The 11,394-nt window shown below is 38.7% G+C and overlaps 3 protein-coding genes and 1 long non-coding RNA gene across 8 annotated transcripts in view; 2 read left to right on the top strand and 2 right to left on the bottom strand.

Annotated features, from left to right (window-relative positions):
• Window positions 1–74: 74 nt before the first annotated feature.
• LOC105279858 (integrator complex subunit 9) lies at window positions 75–4,114 on the top strand. Its single transcript, XM_011339923.2, has 11 exons — window positions 75–215; window positions 420–614; window positions 734–896; window positions 1,055–1,296; window positions 1,385–1,631; window positions 1,806–1,986; window positions 2,090–2,325; window positions 2,554–2,765; window positions 2,941–3,126; window positions 3,259–3,453; window positions 3,576–4,114. Exons 1-11 carry the CDS (start codon window positions 207–209, stop codon window positions 3,693–3,695), a joined length of 1,986 nt encoding a protein of 661 aa, XP_011338225.1. The 5' UTR covers window positions 75–206; the 3' UTR covers window positions 3,696–4,114.
• On the bottom strand, window positions 1,694–1,974 carry LOC105279857. The gene is made up of 2 exons (XR_894021.2): window positions 1,842–1,974; window positions 1,694–1,769 (listed from the first exon to the last, which is right to left on the bottom strand). It is a non-coding gene; the product is annotated as an uncharacterized LOC105279857 (long non-coding RNA).
• On the bottom strand, window positions 4,109–7,859 carry LOC105279866 (FUN14 domain-containing protein 1B). Of its 5 annotated transcripts, none has more exons than XM_011339940.2 (4): window positions 7,577–7,694; window positions 6,631–6,795; window positions 6,322–6,529; window positions 4,109–5,626 (listed from the first exon to the last, which is right to left on the bottom strand). In XM_011339940.2, the coding sequence occupies exons 2-4, from the start codon at window positions 6,783–6,785 to the stop codon at window positions 5,444–5,446; spliced, it is 546 nt and encodes a 181-aa protein (XP_011338242.1). In that variant the 5' UTR covers window positions 6,786–6,795; window positions 7,577–7,694; the 3' UTR covers window positions 4,109–5,443. The 5 variants fall into 5 exon arrangements, with proteins under 5 accessions (XP_011338242.1, XP_011338241.1, XP_011338243.1 ...); XM_011339939.3 differs by lacking the exon at window positions 7,577–7,694 and adding an exon at window positions 7,695–7,813 and having other exon boundaries at window positions 4,111–5,626; XM_011339941.3 differs by having other exon boundaries at window positions 4,111–5,626; window positions 7,612–7,636.
• A 656-nt stretch (window positions 7,860–8,515) lies between these two features.
• The window catches only part of LOC105279865 (histone demethylase UTY), a 62,373-nt gene continuing 59,494 nt past the window's right edge, over window positions 8,516–11,394 (top strand). Inside the window, exons 1-3 of the mRNA XM_011339937.3 lie at window positions 8,516–8,723; window positions 9,314–9,570; window positions 9,863–9,971. Coding sequence (XP_011338239.1) covers window positions 8,656–8,723; window positions 9,314–9,570; window positions 9,863–9,971 — 434 coding nt within the window. The 5' untranslated portion in view covers window positions 8,516–8,655. The remainder of the gene's footprint in view (window positions 8,724–9,313; window positions 9,571–9,862; window positions 9,972–11,394) is intronic.

Below are 11,394 nucleotides of genomic sequence, written 5' to 3'. Positions count from 1 at the left end.
TTTAGGTTATAAATTAAATGTAATATTAATTATATTAAATATCGTGCGTTTGAAGTCATTGAAGCACGAACGCTCTGCAAGATGAGGATACCGGTCTGCACATGTGACGATTACAGCGAGTTACATGTACTTTGAGCCCTTTTCACGCAAAGAGACCAACAACTGGTGGATATTTTCGTGTGAAATCTGCAAAGACACGAAACAAAATGAGATTGGTAATTATAATTTTTCTAATTGAACGGTAGCGATAACAGCACTCACAATTGCACGGCGGATCTCAAACTAACCTCAAAAACAACTATGTAAACATAATCTTTGAGCGAACTCGTAAATTATAAAATATTTTTGACGAGAGTTTTGACTAAACGGATAATAGCAGCAAATTGATTTGCGTGATTGATCGACAACTTAATTTCCAGTATTGTCTATCCAGCGAACCAACCAAGCCATGTTTGGTTCTAAGCTTCAAAGGCATAACGCTGATGTTGGACTGTGGTTTAAACATGCAGTCCATTTTGCACTTTATGCCTTTACTCATGGTCCCCAATAGCAAGTTCAATTCTTTGCCGAATTGGCTGCCGCGTGATAATCAGCAAGATTGGCAAATTGAAGGGGTGAGTATCACATTCGAGAAAAGTATTTGGCATTTATAAGATTCTTCTCAAATATTCATTGAGTTTAATTATTCTAAAAAGCAATTTATAATGTCCGTTCTTTCTGCCCTTGTCTTAAGGAGTTGAAGGAATGTTGTGGCAGACTCTTTGTGGATTCAATTCCCGAGTTCTCTCCTCCTCTGGAGAAAATAATCGATTTCTCAGAGATCGACGCTATTCTGATATCTAATTACACCTGCATGCTTGCACTGCCGTTTATAACGGAGGGTACAGGCTTCAAAGGTATAATATACCTGCTAAAAAGAGCAGTATGATTAAATATAATTGTAATATATATATATGCATATGTAGTAATATTTTAAAACACAAATATTTTACTTCGCAAATGTCTAGAATATATCTATAAACTAAAACATTTGTATGACAAAACGGATTTAAAGGTATAGTATATGCCACTGAGCCGACGTTGCAAATCGGACGATTTTTCATGGAGGAACTGGTGGAGTTCATTGAACGGACGCCGAAGGCCACGATGGCGAAGCATTGGAAGGAGATGCTGCACATGTTGCCGCTTCCGCTGGCGGATGTCGTCAAGCCCAAATCCTGGAGGCAGATCTATTCCGTGTCGGCAGTGAACTCAGCGCTGTCGCACATTCAAATGGTTGGATACGATCAGAAGCTGGTAAGAGTCCCGTGAAATATTTTCTGAAACATTGCTGGATTTCATGTGGTACAATGATGCAACGTCTCACCATGTCTACCGTGTGCAGGACGTGTATGGCGCTTTAACGGTCACGCCTATTAGCTCGGGATACTGTTTAGGTAGTAGTAATTGGTTGATATCGTCCGATTATGAGAAGGTTGCTTTCGTCAGTGGCTCGTCCACGTTGACCACTCATCCTCGTCCCATGGAACAGGCTACGCTGAAGCATGCCAACATGTTGATACTGACAGGTTTGACGCAAACGCCAACGGCTAATCCAGACACGATGCTAGGCGAGCTGTGCATGACTGTTGGTAGGTTCCAATCTCGATCCGATTCGTAGCTGATGTAAGAATTTAATTTTATTCCTTCTTTATTGCTCGAGAGAACAATTTCTTATTGGATTTTTTTGGCGTTACGATTCATTGGATTCATGTCCTGGATACGGTGCGCTGTTATAAGTAATAATAAAGATGATAATCTTCCAGCTGTTACTCTCAGAGCCGGTGGATGTGTTTTGATACCTTGCTACCCGTCCGGCGTGGTGTACGATCTCTTTGAATGCCTGAGCACGCACTTAGACAAGTCAGGCTTCACGCAGGTGCCTCTGTTCTTCATCTCGCCGGTGGCAGAGACGTCCTTGGCTTACTCGAACATCCTCGCCGAATGGTACGATCAGTAAATACGATTTCGAGAAACTTTGGAATATCTTGCGCTCCATCGGCCCTTCCTCCGTTTGCTCTCCGTTTATTATCGTGCTTTATACTTCTAGGCTGTCGACAAATAAGCAAAACAAAGTTTATCTTCCAGAGGAACCGTTCCCACACGCTTTCCTCGTGAAGAATGCGCGATTGAAACACTACACGTCCACGTACGCCGAGGGATTCAGCAGCGACTACCGGCAGCCGTGCGTCGTCTTCTGCGGCCATCCCGGTCTCCGATTCGGCGACGCCGTGCATTTCGTGCAGTTGTGGGGCAACAATCCCCTACACACTGTCATATTCACGGGTAAAGAGATATACATAATTGAAATATATGAAAATTATATATGAAAATTGAATTGACGGTGCAATCGTAAAAAATAATCAAATTGAAATAAATAAAATACATATCATTCAAACGTTACTTAAATAGATATATAAAATCTCATTCGATTTGACGTTAATATATCCTTTTTATTTTAAATATATGTTTATATTATTTAATTACTCTCCTATTGAATGTTTGATAATGCAGAGCCAGACTTCCCATATCTGGATGCCCTTGCGCCGTTCCAACCCTTGGCTATGAAAGCGGTGCACTGTCCTATCGACACTTCTCTCAATTTCACTCAAGCTAACAAGCTCATACGCGACTTGAAGCCGGAACACCTGGTTATCCCAGAGGTTTACACGCAGCCACCTGCGACTGCGCCACACAGGGCGGATCTAGTCATCGAATCTGTCGGAGTGCGTATATTTTTTCCCCTCTTTCAATTATATCGCGTAACGAACGTGTTTCAATGTTGCCTTATAATTCATATTAATTTACCATATTTTATTACGTTAATGAAAATAGCAAGTGTAGTAAGATAACTCGTGAAATAACGTAAAAAATAATTTGCGCGCGATTTTTCCGCCCCAGGAGAAGCCCCTAATTACGTTTAAACGCGGAGAGGTAATAAAGTTGCCAATAAAGCGGAAAAAGGGTCGCGTGTTCATCGAGCCAGAGCTAGCCGGCAACATTCAGCCGACTGAGGTGCGGCCAGGATTGAGCCTCGCTTCGGTTACCGGAGAGCTGGAAGTCAAGGATAATGTATATACCATAAAGGTAAATCTCACTATGTCACGATTGAAATAAATTTTGCAGCGCTTTTCGCTTCGCTAAATCGAGACTCACCTGCGCGAATCGCAATATATAATTTTTTTATGTACTCAGTCTCTTTGAATATGTGATTTGCAGAGTATAGAGGACAAGCCGAGTGGAAAGAGGAAGATGTCGACAAACTCGCCCGCTCCGGTCAAGGAGGAGGTGCTGAAGGAGCGGAAACACGAATACGGAACTTTGGACCCGCAGGAGTTGCTGCAGAAGCTAAACCAGGAGGGCTTTCAGGGCGCCAAGTTACAGCACAGTCCTACGTCCACGAGTATTCATTTGGTAAGACTTTTTCTTTTTCCATAAACACGAGAGAATTTTTTCAATATTAAAGATATTAAAGATATTAAGAATTCGATTAACGCGCAAGTTCGACTGGAAAGTGAAATATACGTATCTTGCAGCAAGACGAGGACACTCTGATTCAGATCGGCGATAATTCTACGCATATCTTTTGCAACGGCGATCAAAAGATCCGCAGACGGCTCAGGACTATAATAATGCAGTGTCTGAAAAGATTTTAAAGATTTTATTTTTCAGAGATTTTCGAGGATTTTGAGAATATTTTGACAGCACTCTGATATCATGCAAAAAAATGTTTTATACAACCTACGCTGTACATAGATATAATTTATTGTATTAAAAATATCTATTTTTTTTATTTTTTCACTCACTTTCATTTCATAGCATCGATCTGCTAGCTATCAAGTAATTTGTTAAAAATCAAGTAATTAAAACATTGTATCGTCTAGTCTTGCGAAATAAATAGCAATGTTTTGAAACGCAACATTTTGCGATATACATTTAAAAACAATTTTAATGATGTTGCCGTCCAAGCACGTACACAAATGACACATTAATTTTATTGCAAATATATTATTGTATCGTTATCGTAAAATGTTATTATCACACATGACTGACGAAATAAATGATGAGGTATCACTAAACAGGTTTTATTGATTAAAGTGTATAAGATCACATAAGTACAAATTACACGGTAAGAACACTAGGAAATTAATCAAATGGTAAGAATAACAAAAAATGACTCGCAATCTTTTACAGTATATAATATATATATATAATAATAGTATACAATATAATACGTTTACATCCTAAATGTAACTAAATCTAATTGTTTGCTGCATCCTGAATGACCAAGAAGTTTTGATGTTGTATTACATGCGTACGTTACACATTTTTGTTTCTATATACTTTACGCGATGATGAAATGTATTCACTTCAATCCGTGAATTCGTAAAGTAGGATGTAAGATAAAGCATTTGTGTGGCACTTTTTAAATTGCAACAGTACACGCTTATTATAAGCGAATTAAATCTTCTTCATAATTTAAGTTGCGTAAAGAAGATTGGGAACTTTCATTTGTTCGTATTAATTTAAACAAATAAAGTTCATTCGGATTTCTAAATATTACAGAGAGTTTTTGCAATACCGTCTTTTCGCACAGTTTCGTCTTTCGACCGAATAACGTGAATTTAGCGTTCACCGTATCTGAAAAGACGGTACTGCAAAAACTCTGTATTAACATTCAACATATCACATCAAGTAATTAATATTATTTTATAAATTATTTTTCTTTGACACGCGTAAAAATAATTTTATATAAATAGATATAATTCATGATTTAATTATTAAATAATATTATAATTATAAATAATTAAAATATTCATTATTAATAATTATTCTTGTCTGTAATATCAAACACACAGATTTAATATAATTATCATTTGATATTACAAATGTATTATATTAAAAATAGATGAAAAAATATATTATGAAATTTAACATGTTCGAATTTTATTTTTTGCTCAAAATCCGGATGAACTTTTGATCCAATTTGCAATTAACGTTAAATTGCAATAGTGTAACGATGAGTAAAACTTGCTCCTGCTTATTTTTTAAGAATTTTTATGATAGATAAATATTTGTATATTCTATAATCTTATTATTTGTCTGAAAATCGGAGATAAATGCACTTACACGAAAAATGAAGGACAACTCTACGATGCAAAAGTAAATTTTACTCATCGCTACCGATACTGATGACTAAAAATAAAGCTATTCATTTAGGATTAGACGTAGTTCGCACCATCCATTTCTTCAGCTCGTTTAGTTTGTTCCTCACCTCGTGCATAATGTTGTTGGCGTACTCGTCGGCGGCGTCGTCATCATGATCGATGACGGCGGAGCGGTCACCCTTCAGAGCGCGAATATTAATCCTCAGAGTCGCATTCAGAGTGCAGCAACTCGCTACCTAGTTAGCAGTGGCCATGCCGATCGCGACGCCCGCCGCGAACGAGACTACGAAGAAGTGGAATTCTTTCAATTGGAAATCGTCCTCGCCGATTAACGTGTGGTACCAGCGTCGAGTGCGCGACACTCCCTGTTTCACCAATCGCTCTGATTTTTCCAATTTCTTGTCGAGAAATCTCTCAATCTGGAACGTGAACTTTTGTCAGTAAATCAGGATTATCGTCGGAGTGATAAATCGAGAAGTTCCTCGAGACAACATTGATTTTCTTACATACTTTTATTGAGGACTATACAAAAAGCATAAATGATATCGATATAGTAACTTATTCATCGATTAATATTGGTTCTCGTAGCATTTATGTTAATTTATCAACGTTCTCAGAATATTTATATTATACCTTACAATTTCTGATAGTTATCGTAAACGTATCGTTGATTTATATATATATATATATATAGGTAATGGCAATTAACTTATTAAACATATTAAATGTTTATTCGGATTATACAAACACTTCAAAGTTACTGTTCTTTACTTCACCAAGAGAGGCCGATAATGAAACCACCGAGGAAACTTGTGGCCATGTACGAGTTTGTCCTCCATAATTTCCTTACCTGCAAGCAAGTGGAGAAACGCATTACGTTCGTAAAAAGAAAAATCAAAGAAACACGCGCAATATATGTTTTTCAGATAGTTTGCAGATTGTTAAATTCATGCGCTTGTTAAAATTAAGAACGAAATTGCACATTAATTTGAAATAATTTCTATTAACCGAAATAATTATAATAGCTGCCACATGGCACCTTTCTAGTAAAATAAAATTTTTTACTATAAAAGAAGGTTTAAGTCCCCGATAGAAGGATGTGCTTTACATCAACCTTATGTATAACCTTATCCACTGTAGCTGATCCTTCACCGGTGATCTTCTCTTCCACCTTGTCCGTGATGTTTTCCGCCTTCTTCATTATCTTATCCCAATTAATCTTTATGTAACCGTGATGTGCGGCAATTTGTAACATGATAATTCCACCACCGACCGCACAGGCAGTTATTTTTCCGATCTTCATGCTGATAAAGCCGGTTGCCCTAATTCGCAAAACATTTATTGTTAATGTAAAAGTATCCCGTAAGCGTTGAGTAAATATTCAGATACATAGGAATAAAGTTAATTATAAATTTTTTTATACCATCCTGACGTGCTGCCAATGACGATCTGTTTCATTGCTGAGGTTTTGCTCACTTCGCCCATGATCTTTTCCAAGAAGGATTTCGCGTTTCTTGCGGCATCTGAGGTATAGGGTTCGATACTCGTACTTTCGTTAGTCTTTTTAGGTACACGCATCTCGATACAACTAAATGAAAAAAATTGTAATTATAATCAAAACTCATACGTAAAACTCTTGCAGAGATTTTTACAAATTTGATGTTTTAAAATTAAATATGATGTTACAGAGACTTCCTAGTAAAAGTGTGATGCTCCAGACTAATGTGAGAGGAATGGATATTAGTATACAAAATTTATTGGGTTAATCAGATGGTTTGTGCAGATTTTCTTAGCAAAATTCAAAACTTTGTATTAATTCTTAGTATCTTTTTTACCTTAATTCTTAATACAAATTTCGCGTTTAAATTTTGCTGAAAAGATCCGCTCTGACTTTCTAGTCAACCTAGTAATATTAGAAGTACAAAGCTGATAAAATACACATGACTGATTTCTAATGTTTTTCAACTTTCTACATATACCTCTACTTTTGACACAGAGTATACGAAAAATATTATATAAGCAATATACATATGATAGAAAAATATCAAAATTTCGTTCGATTTTTAACTACTCAGCCACTGACAATTACTGTGCAGTTGTATCGCACGATAGAAAGATTGCGCGTGAATGAATAAAAATGATATCATCATTGTTGTTATTCGACTTGACAGAACAAACTGTAAATATATCGATGACGAAATCTTCAAGAATTTTCAAGTTATCTTTTAGTGCTAGAAGAGAAGGTTATGTATAACGCGAAATGTATTTCGACAATTTAACTGTCAATGATTGAAAATCGACGTTTTTGGCAGAAATTGCGACGTAAGCACCAAAACCAAATAAGAAACTATTACTATTTCATGATACACCTTGTTTCTGAGTAGGAGGCACTTTTGATAGTTACGATGATCGAGTGAACGTTTACGGACGAGTTGCTTCGCGATGTAAAATTGAAACGTGCGACCTTCCTCAACGGACAAAGCTCACCTTTTTGATGTTATTGGAACTAATATATACGGCAATCGCTGCGCGCAGTCTGTCAAATCGAACGTTACTGTCGTGCTAATTTCGTCGGTGCAGACAGCTCTCGAGGTGCAGAAGTTTGCTCGTTTCAGTTGCACTTCTGGCACTTTACATTCTCTCGTTGCTTTCTTTCATTTTCTTTCTGTAGAAAACAGAAAAGTGCATTAATTTTTTTTACATGCAGAAAAGAAGGAAAAGTACAAATCAAAAGATACGATCACAGAATTGCTTTTCATCTCCACTTTCTGCACCTTTCTGATAAATATTTGTATTGTTTTCCTTGACTAACACACAATCACATATCACACATACGTTACACACATGTACACACTATTATAATTTATAATACAAAATGATAAGAGGAACATAAAATCCCTAGCTGAAAATGTGAAATAACTAAGATAGCGAATTTGATTGGTTACATCAATTTGACAGATAGGAATGGCACAATTTCACAGATACTTAATAAATATTGAGATATTTCAAACCATTAGAAAAGATTTACGCATTCAATTAATATTAATTTACATTCCATTATTCCCGACGGTTTCAAATACTCTGTTATTTATTTCGCGCGACAGTCAGATGGCCAATATGGCGTTATCTTAAGTGCAGGAGGTGTCACCGGTGCAGCTGAGGAGAACACATCCTCGCGCCGGTTGCGTGTTCGCAATGTTGTTACCGCCGCCGCCGCCGCTGCTGCCGATGGCGCCGCTGTCAACGTCGTCGTTGCCGCTGCTCCGCCGATATTCATTCGCCGCAATGAGGTGACGGTGCCGCGCGAGTGACTCGTTTACGGCCGCGCGCGACTTCCTCGTCGACGCAGTTCGAGTCGCCGCAGTCGTCTCCCGGTTTCCGTTCTCGCGCGGGCCCGCAAACGGGTGGATGACGCGCGCGTCTACCCCGAGCGGAGAGTGCGCCGAAAATGGCACAAGACACGGACGACATCAACCTCACGCCGCAGGAGCTGCAGACGCTATCGGAGTTGGACAGGTGATTTTTCTCAATCCCGACGACGGTCCCCGTTTTCTCCGGAAATCGCTGTCGTTTCCACGAAGCGCGGGGGTGTTCCGTCGCGACGATTTGCGTCGCGGTATAACCTAGAGATGCCGTTGACGTCGCGCTCGCGCGCAACCTACTGACACCTTTTTCGCGCTACCGATAGTGTGCCACATTCCGCTGATAAACCGCTGATATTTCCGCGATGACAATTGTATCAGCGGTCACGCTAATGCTAATATCGTGGCGGGAATCGTGGAAGAGATATCGCGCCTCGATACGCGATGTCTCGACCGCGAGAATGTAATCTGATCAGAATTCGTGATTCGAGTCATTTGGAAAGATTGAGAGGAACCAAACACACGTGTATCAAAAACCTTGAGTTGCAAATTGGATATCACAGTATGCGCTAGAAGCAACGTAGAAAGAAACAGATAAGAATATTTTAATATCATGTAAGGATTTATAATGAAACATAAATATTAACATAAGTTAATGCGTTGGTTTGTCGAGTAGCTTATCGCGAATGCCATGAAGTGCGACCCAGATCGTGCAATGGAATAATAATTTTTCCCGCTTTGTAGTCGGCAGTTTGGCTTCCTCAAGCTGAACTCCTCAGAACAGAGGAAGAAGAAGGCTCTAGTAGTTCGCGCCATTAAATATCTGGAGCGAATGCTGATCCAAGCGCAGACAGAGAAGCAACGTAGAAAGGCGGACAGCACAAAAGCCAATCCCGACGATTTCAAAGAGAATGAGGATGAAGATAAAGGAATCAGCATCGATCCTAAGACATACTGTAAGCTGGGGCACTTTCATCTGCTCCTGGAAGATTACAGTAAAGGTACAGTTTCCCATTTTAAAGTGATCTGAAAGGTGTTACAGGTGCATGCGTGAGAAGATTCCATATTGCGTTTGTCAAGATTTAATTTAAACTGTAACTTTATTCGTAGAAGAGATTCACGGTGTTAAAATCAAATTAATGGTTTCAATTCTAATCGAGCAAAGAAATGTCTATATGTAGCACCATGGAATATTAAGAAGCGTTAGTTAATAACATTAAAAGCATTGCGACTGTTTGATGTTTGAAAAATTCGTTAAGAAAAAGTCATCTATTTTGATGTTTTCTGTTACAGCGATGTCGGCATATCAAAAATTCTACTCTCTAAAAGGCGACTACTGGAAGGACGCTTCGTTTCTTTACGGACTTGGCCTCGTTTACTTCCACTTCAATGCGTATCAGTGGTGAGTCCGAGTAAAAGTTTTACTTCAATCTTTAATCGTTCGTGCGAGTTGTAAGACGATGTCGCTTGTTAAATCGAGTTTCGTTAAAAAGATTCTGTTACGGGCCTGTATTAAAAAGTTTACGCGGCATTCGGCGCGCGCGTAATATTAACGCGGTGGGCCCGTCGCGCGTTCATCCGCTGGATCCTAGAGGAGTAAGGGCGAAGGGCCCGCGACCGACGAACGGCAAAGATGGCGCCGTCGGAAAAATGCCGTAATCTCTCTCACAAGAGTTGCTCGCCTTGAGAAGGGGGCGTCGGCCCTTGGCCGATGTACATATACAGAGTTCATCGTTCTCATCGTCTCTCCCTTCTCTCTCTCTTTCTGCATTCTCTATTTATTTTTTAATTTTGCATTGCACACGACACCGTCGCATTGCCGATAACGCGCGGGCCATATTTTCGAGCGTCGATAAGACACATTTGCATATATTCGATATACTTTCTTGGTCGGTAACGATCGTCGTGGGCGTTCCGTGGGTGATCCTAACCTGTTTTGATTAAAATTGAAATCTCATTTTATATTAAGGGGAAGCTGGAGTTGCTAGTGAACTATTTTTTCACTATAGCGATGGTAATTGCAGTTTCGAAAATTCTCTTTATTGCTTGTGCGGAATAAAAAATCCTTTTCCACAAATGAAGTATAGATAGAAAGAAAGTCCGCTCTACAGGACTTTATATTCAAAATGGAAAAGTTAAAAACTTGCATTTGTCTTTTCTAACTTTTTTCCATTTTGAATATAAAGTCCTGTAGAGCGGACTTTCTTTCTATCTATACTTCATTTGTGGAAAAGGATTTTTTATTCCGCACAAGCAATAAAGAGAATTTTCGAAACTGCAATTACCATCGCTATAGTGAAAAAATAGTTCACTAGCAACTCCAGCTTCCCCTTAATATTAATATTACTGCTTTTGGTAATTGTGAAGGAGAGCTCCTTCCTCTCCGATTTCCTTCAAACTTGGTAGAAATGTATATTTTGGTCCTAAAACACGATTGCGAGAAGGAAAATCGTCGCTCTCAAGTAGAACCAAAGTTACAGCTTACTCAAATGACAGTTTCGGGGTTAGGAAATCCGTCATACCGGCAGTCTACGGGCGTAGCGCACACTGACGTGACTGACCAAGCATGCATGGTGTTTTTTCACACGCTTTTTATGCTTATTTTGTTCATAGTATACTTTATAGCAGCGAAATGTAAGATTACTTGTGTTAAGGCGATCCTGGAGTCGTCTGTATTACCGGCGGAATCGGTGATTTTCCTGCATTAATTTCCAAATTGCTATTACACTTCGGACACTGTATTTCTTTGTTTATTAAATGATGCTCATTGGCAAATAAAAAGATAATTTGGTAATTATAGTTAAATACACGGTATTCTCTGCTTT

This window comes from Ooceraea biroi, chromosome 7, assembly GCF_003672135.1.
Source record: "Ooceraea biroi isolate clonal line C1 chromosome 7, Obir_v5.4, whole genome shotgun sequence".
Taxonomy (NCBI): Eukaryota; Metazoa; Arthropoda; class Insecta; order Hymenoptera; family Formicidae; genus Ooceraea; species Ooceraea biroi.
Note: the sequence above shows the minus strand (reverse complement) of the source record. Positions and strands in the feature narration are given on the sequence as shown.

What these genes read in the sequence shown, in the direction of transcription:
- LOC105279858 (XM_011339923.2), top strand. An exon ending in TCGAACATCCTCGCCGAATG is followed by an intron (nt 1,987 to 2,089) that starts GTACGATCAGTA and finishes TTATACTTCTAG; the next exon opens with GCTGTCGACAAATAAGCAAA. An exon ending in CGTCCACGAGTATTCATTTG is followed by an intron (nt 3,454 to 3,575) that starts GTAAGACTTTTT and finishes CGTATCTTGCAG; the next exon opens with CAAGACGAGGACACTCTGAT.
- LOC105279866 (XM_011339939.3), bottom strand. Translation starts at nt 6,785, where the DNA reads ATGCGTGTACCTAAAAAGACTAACGAAAGTACGAGTATCGAACCCTAT. An exon ending in ATTGGCAGCACGTCAGGATG is followed by an intron (nt 6,530 to 6,630) that starts GTATAAAAAAAT and finishes TTTGCGAATTAG; the next exon opens with GGCAACCGGCTTTATCAGCA. An exon ending in TGGATAAGGTTATACATAAG is followed by an intron (nt 5,627 to 6,321) that starts GTTGATGTAAAG and finishes TTCACGTTCCAG; the next exon opens with ATTGAGAGATTTCTCGACAA.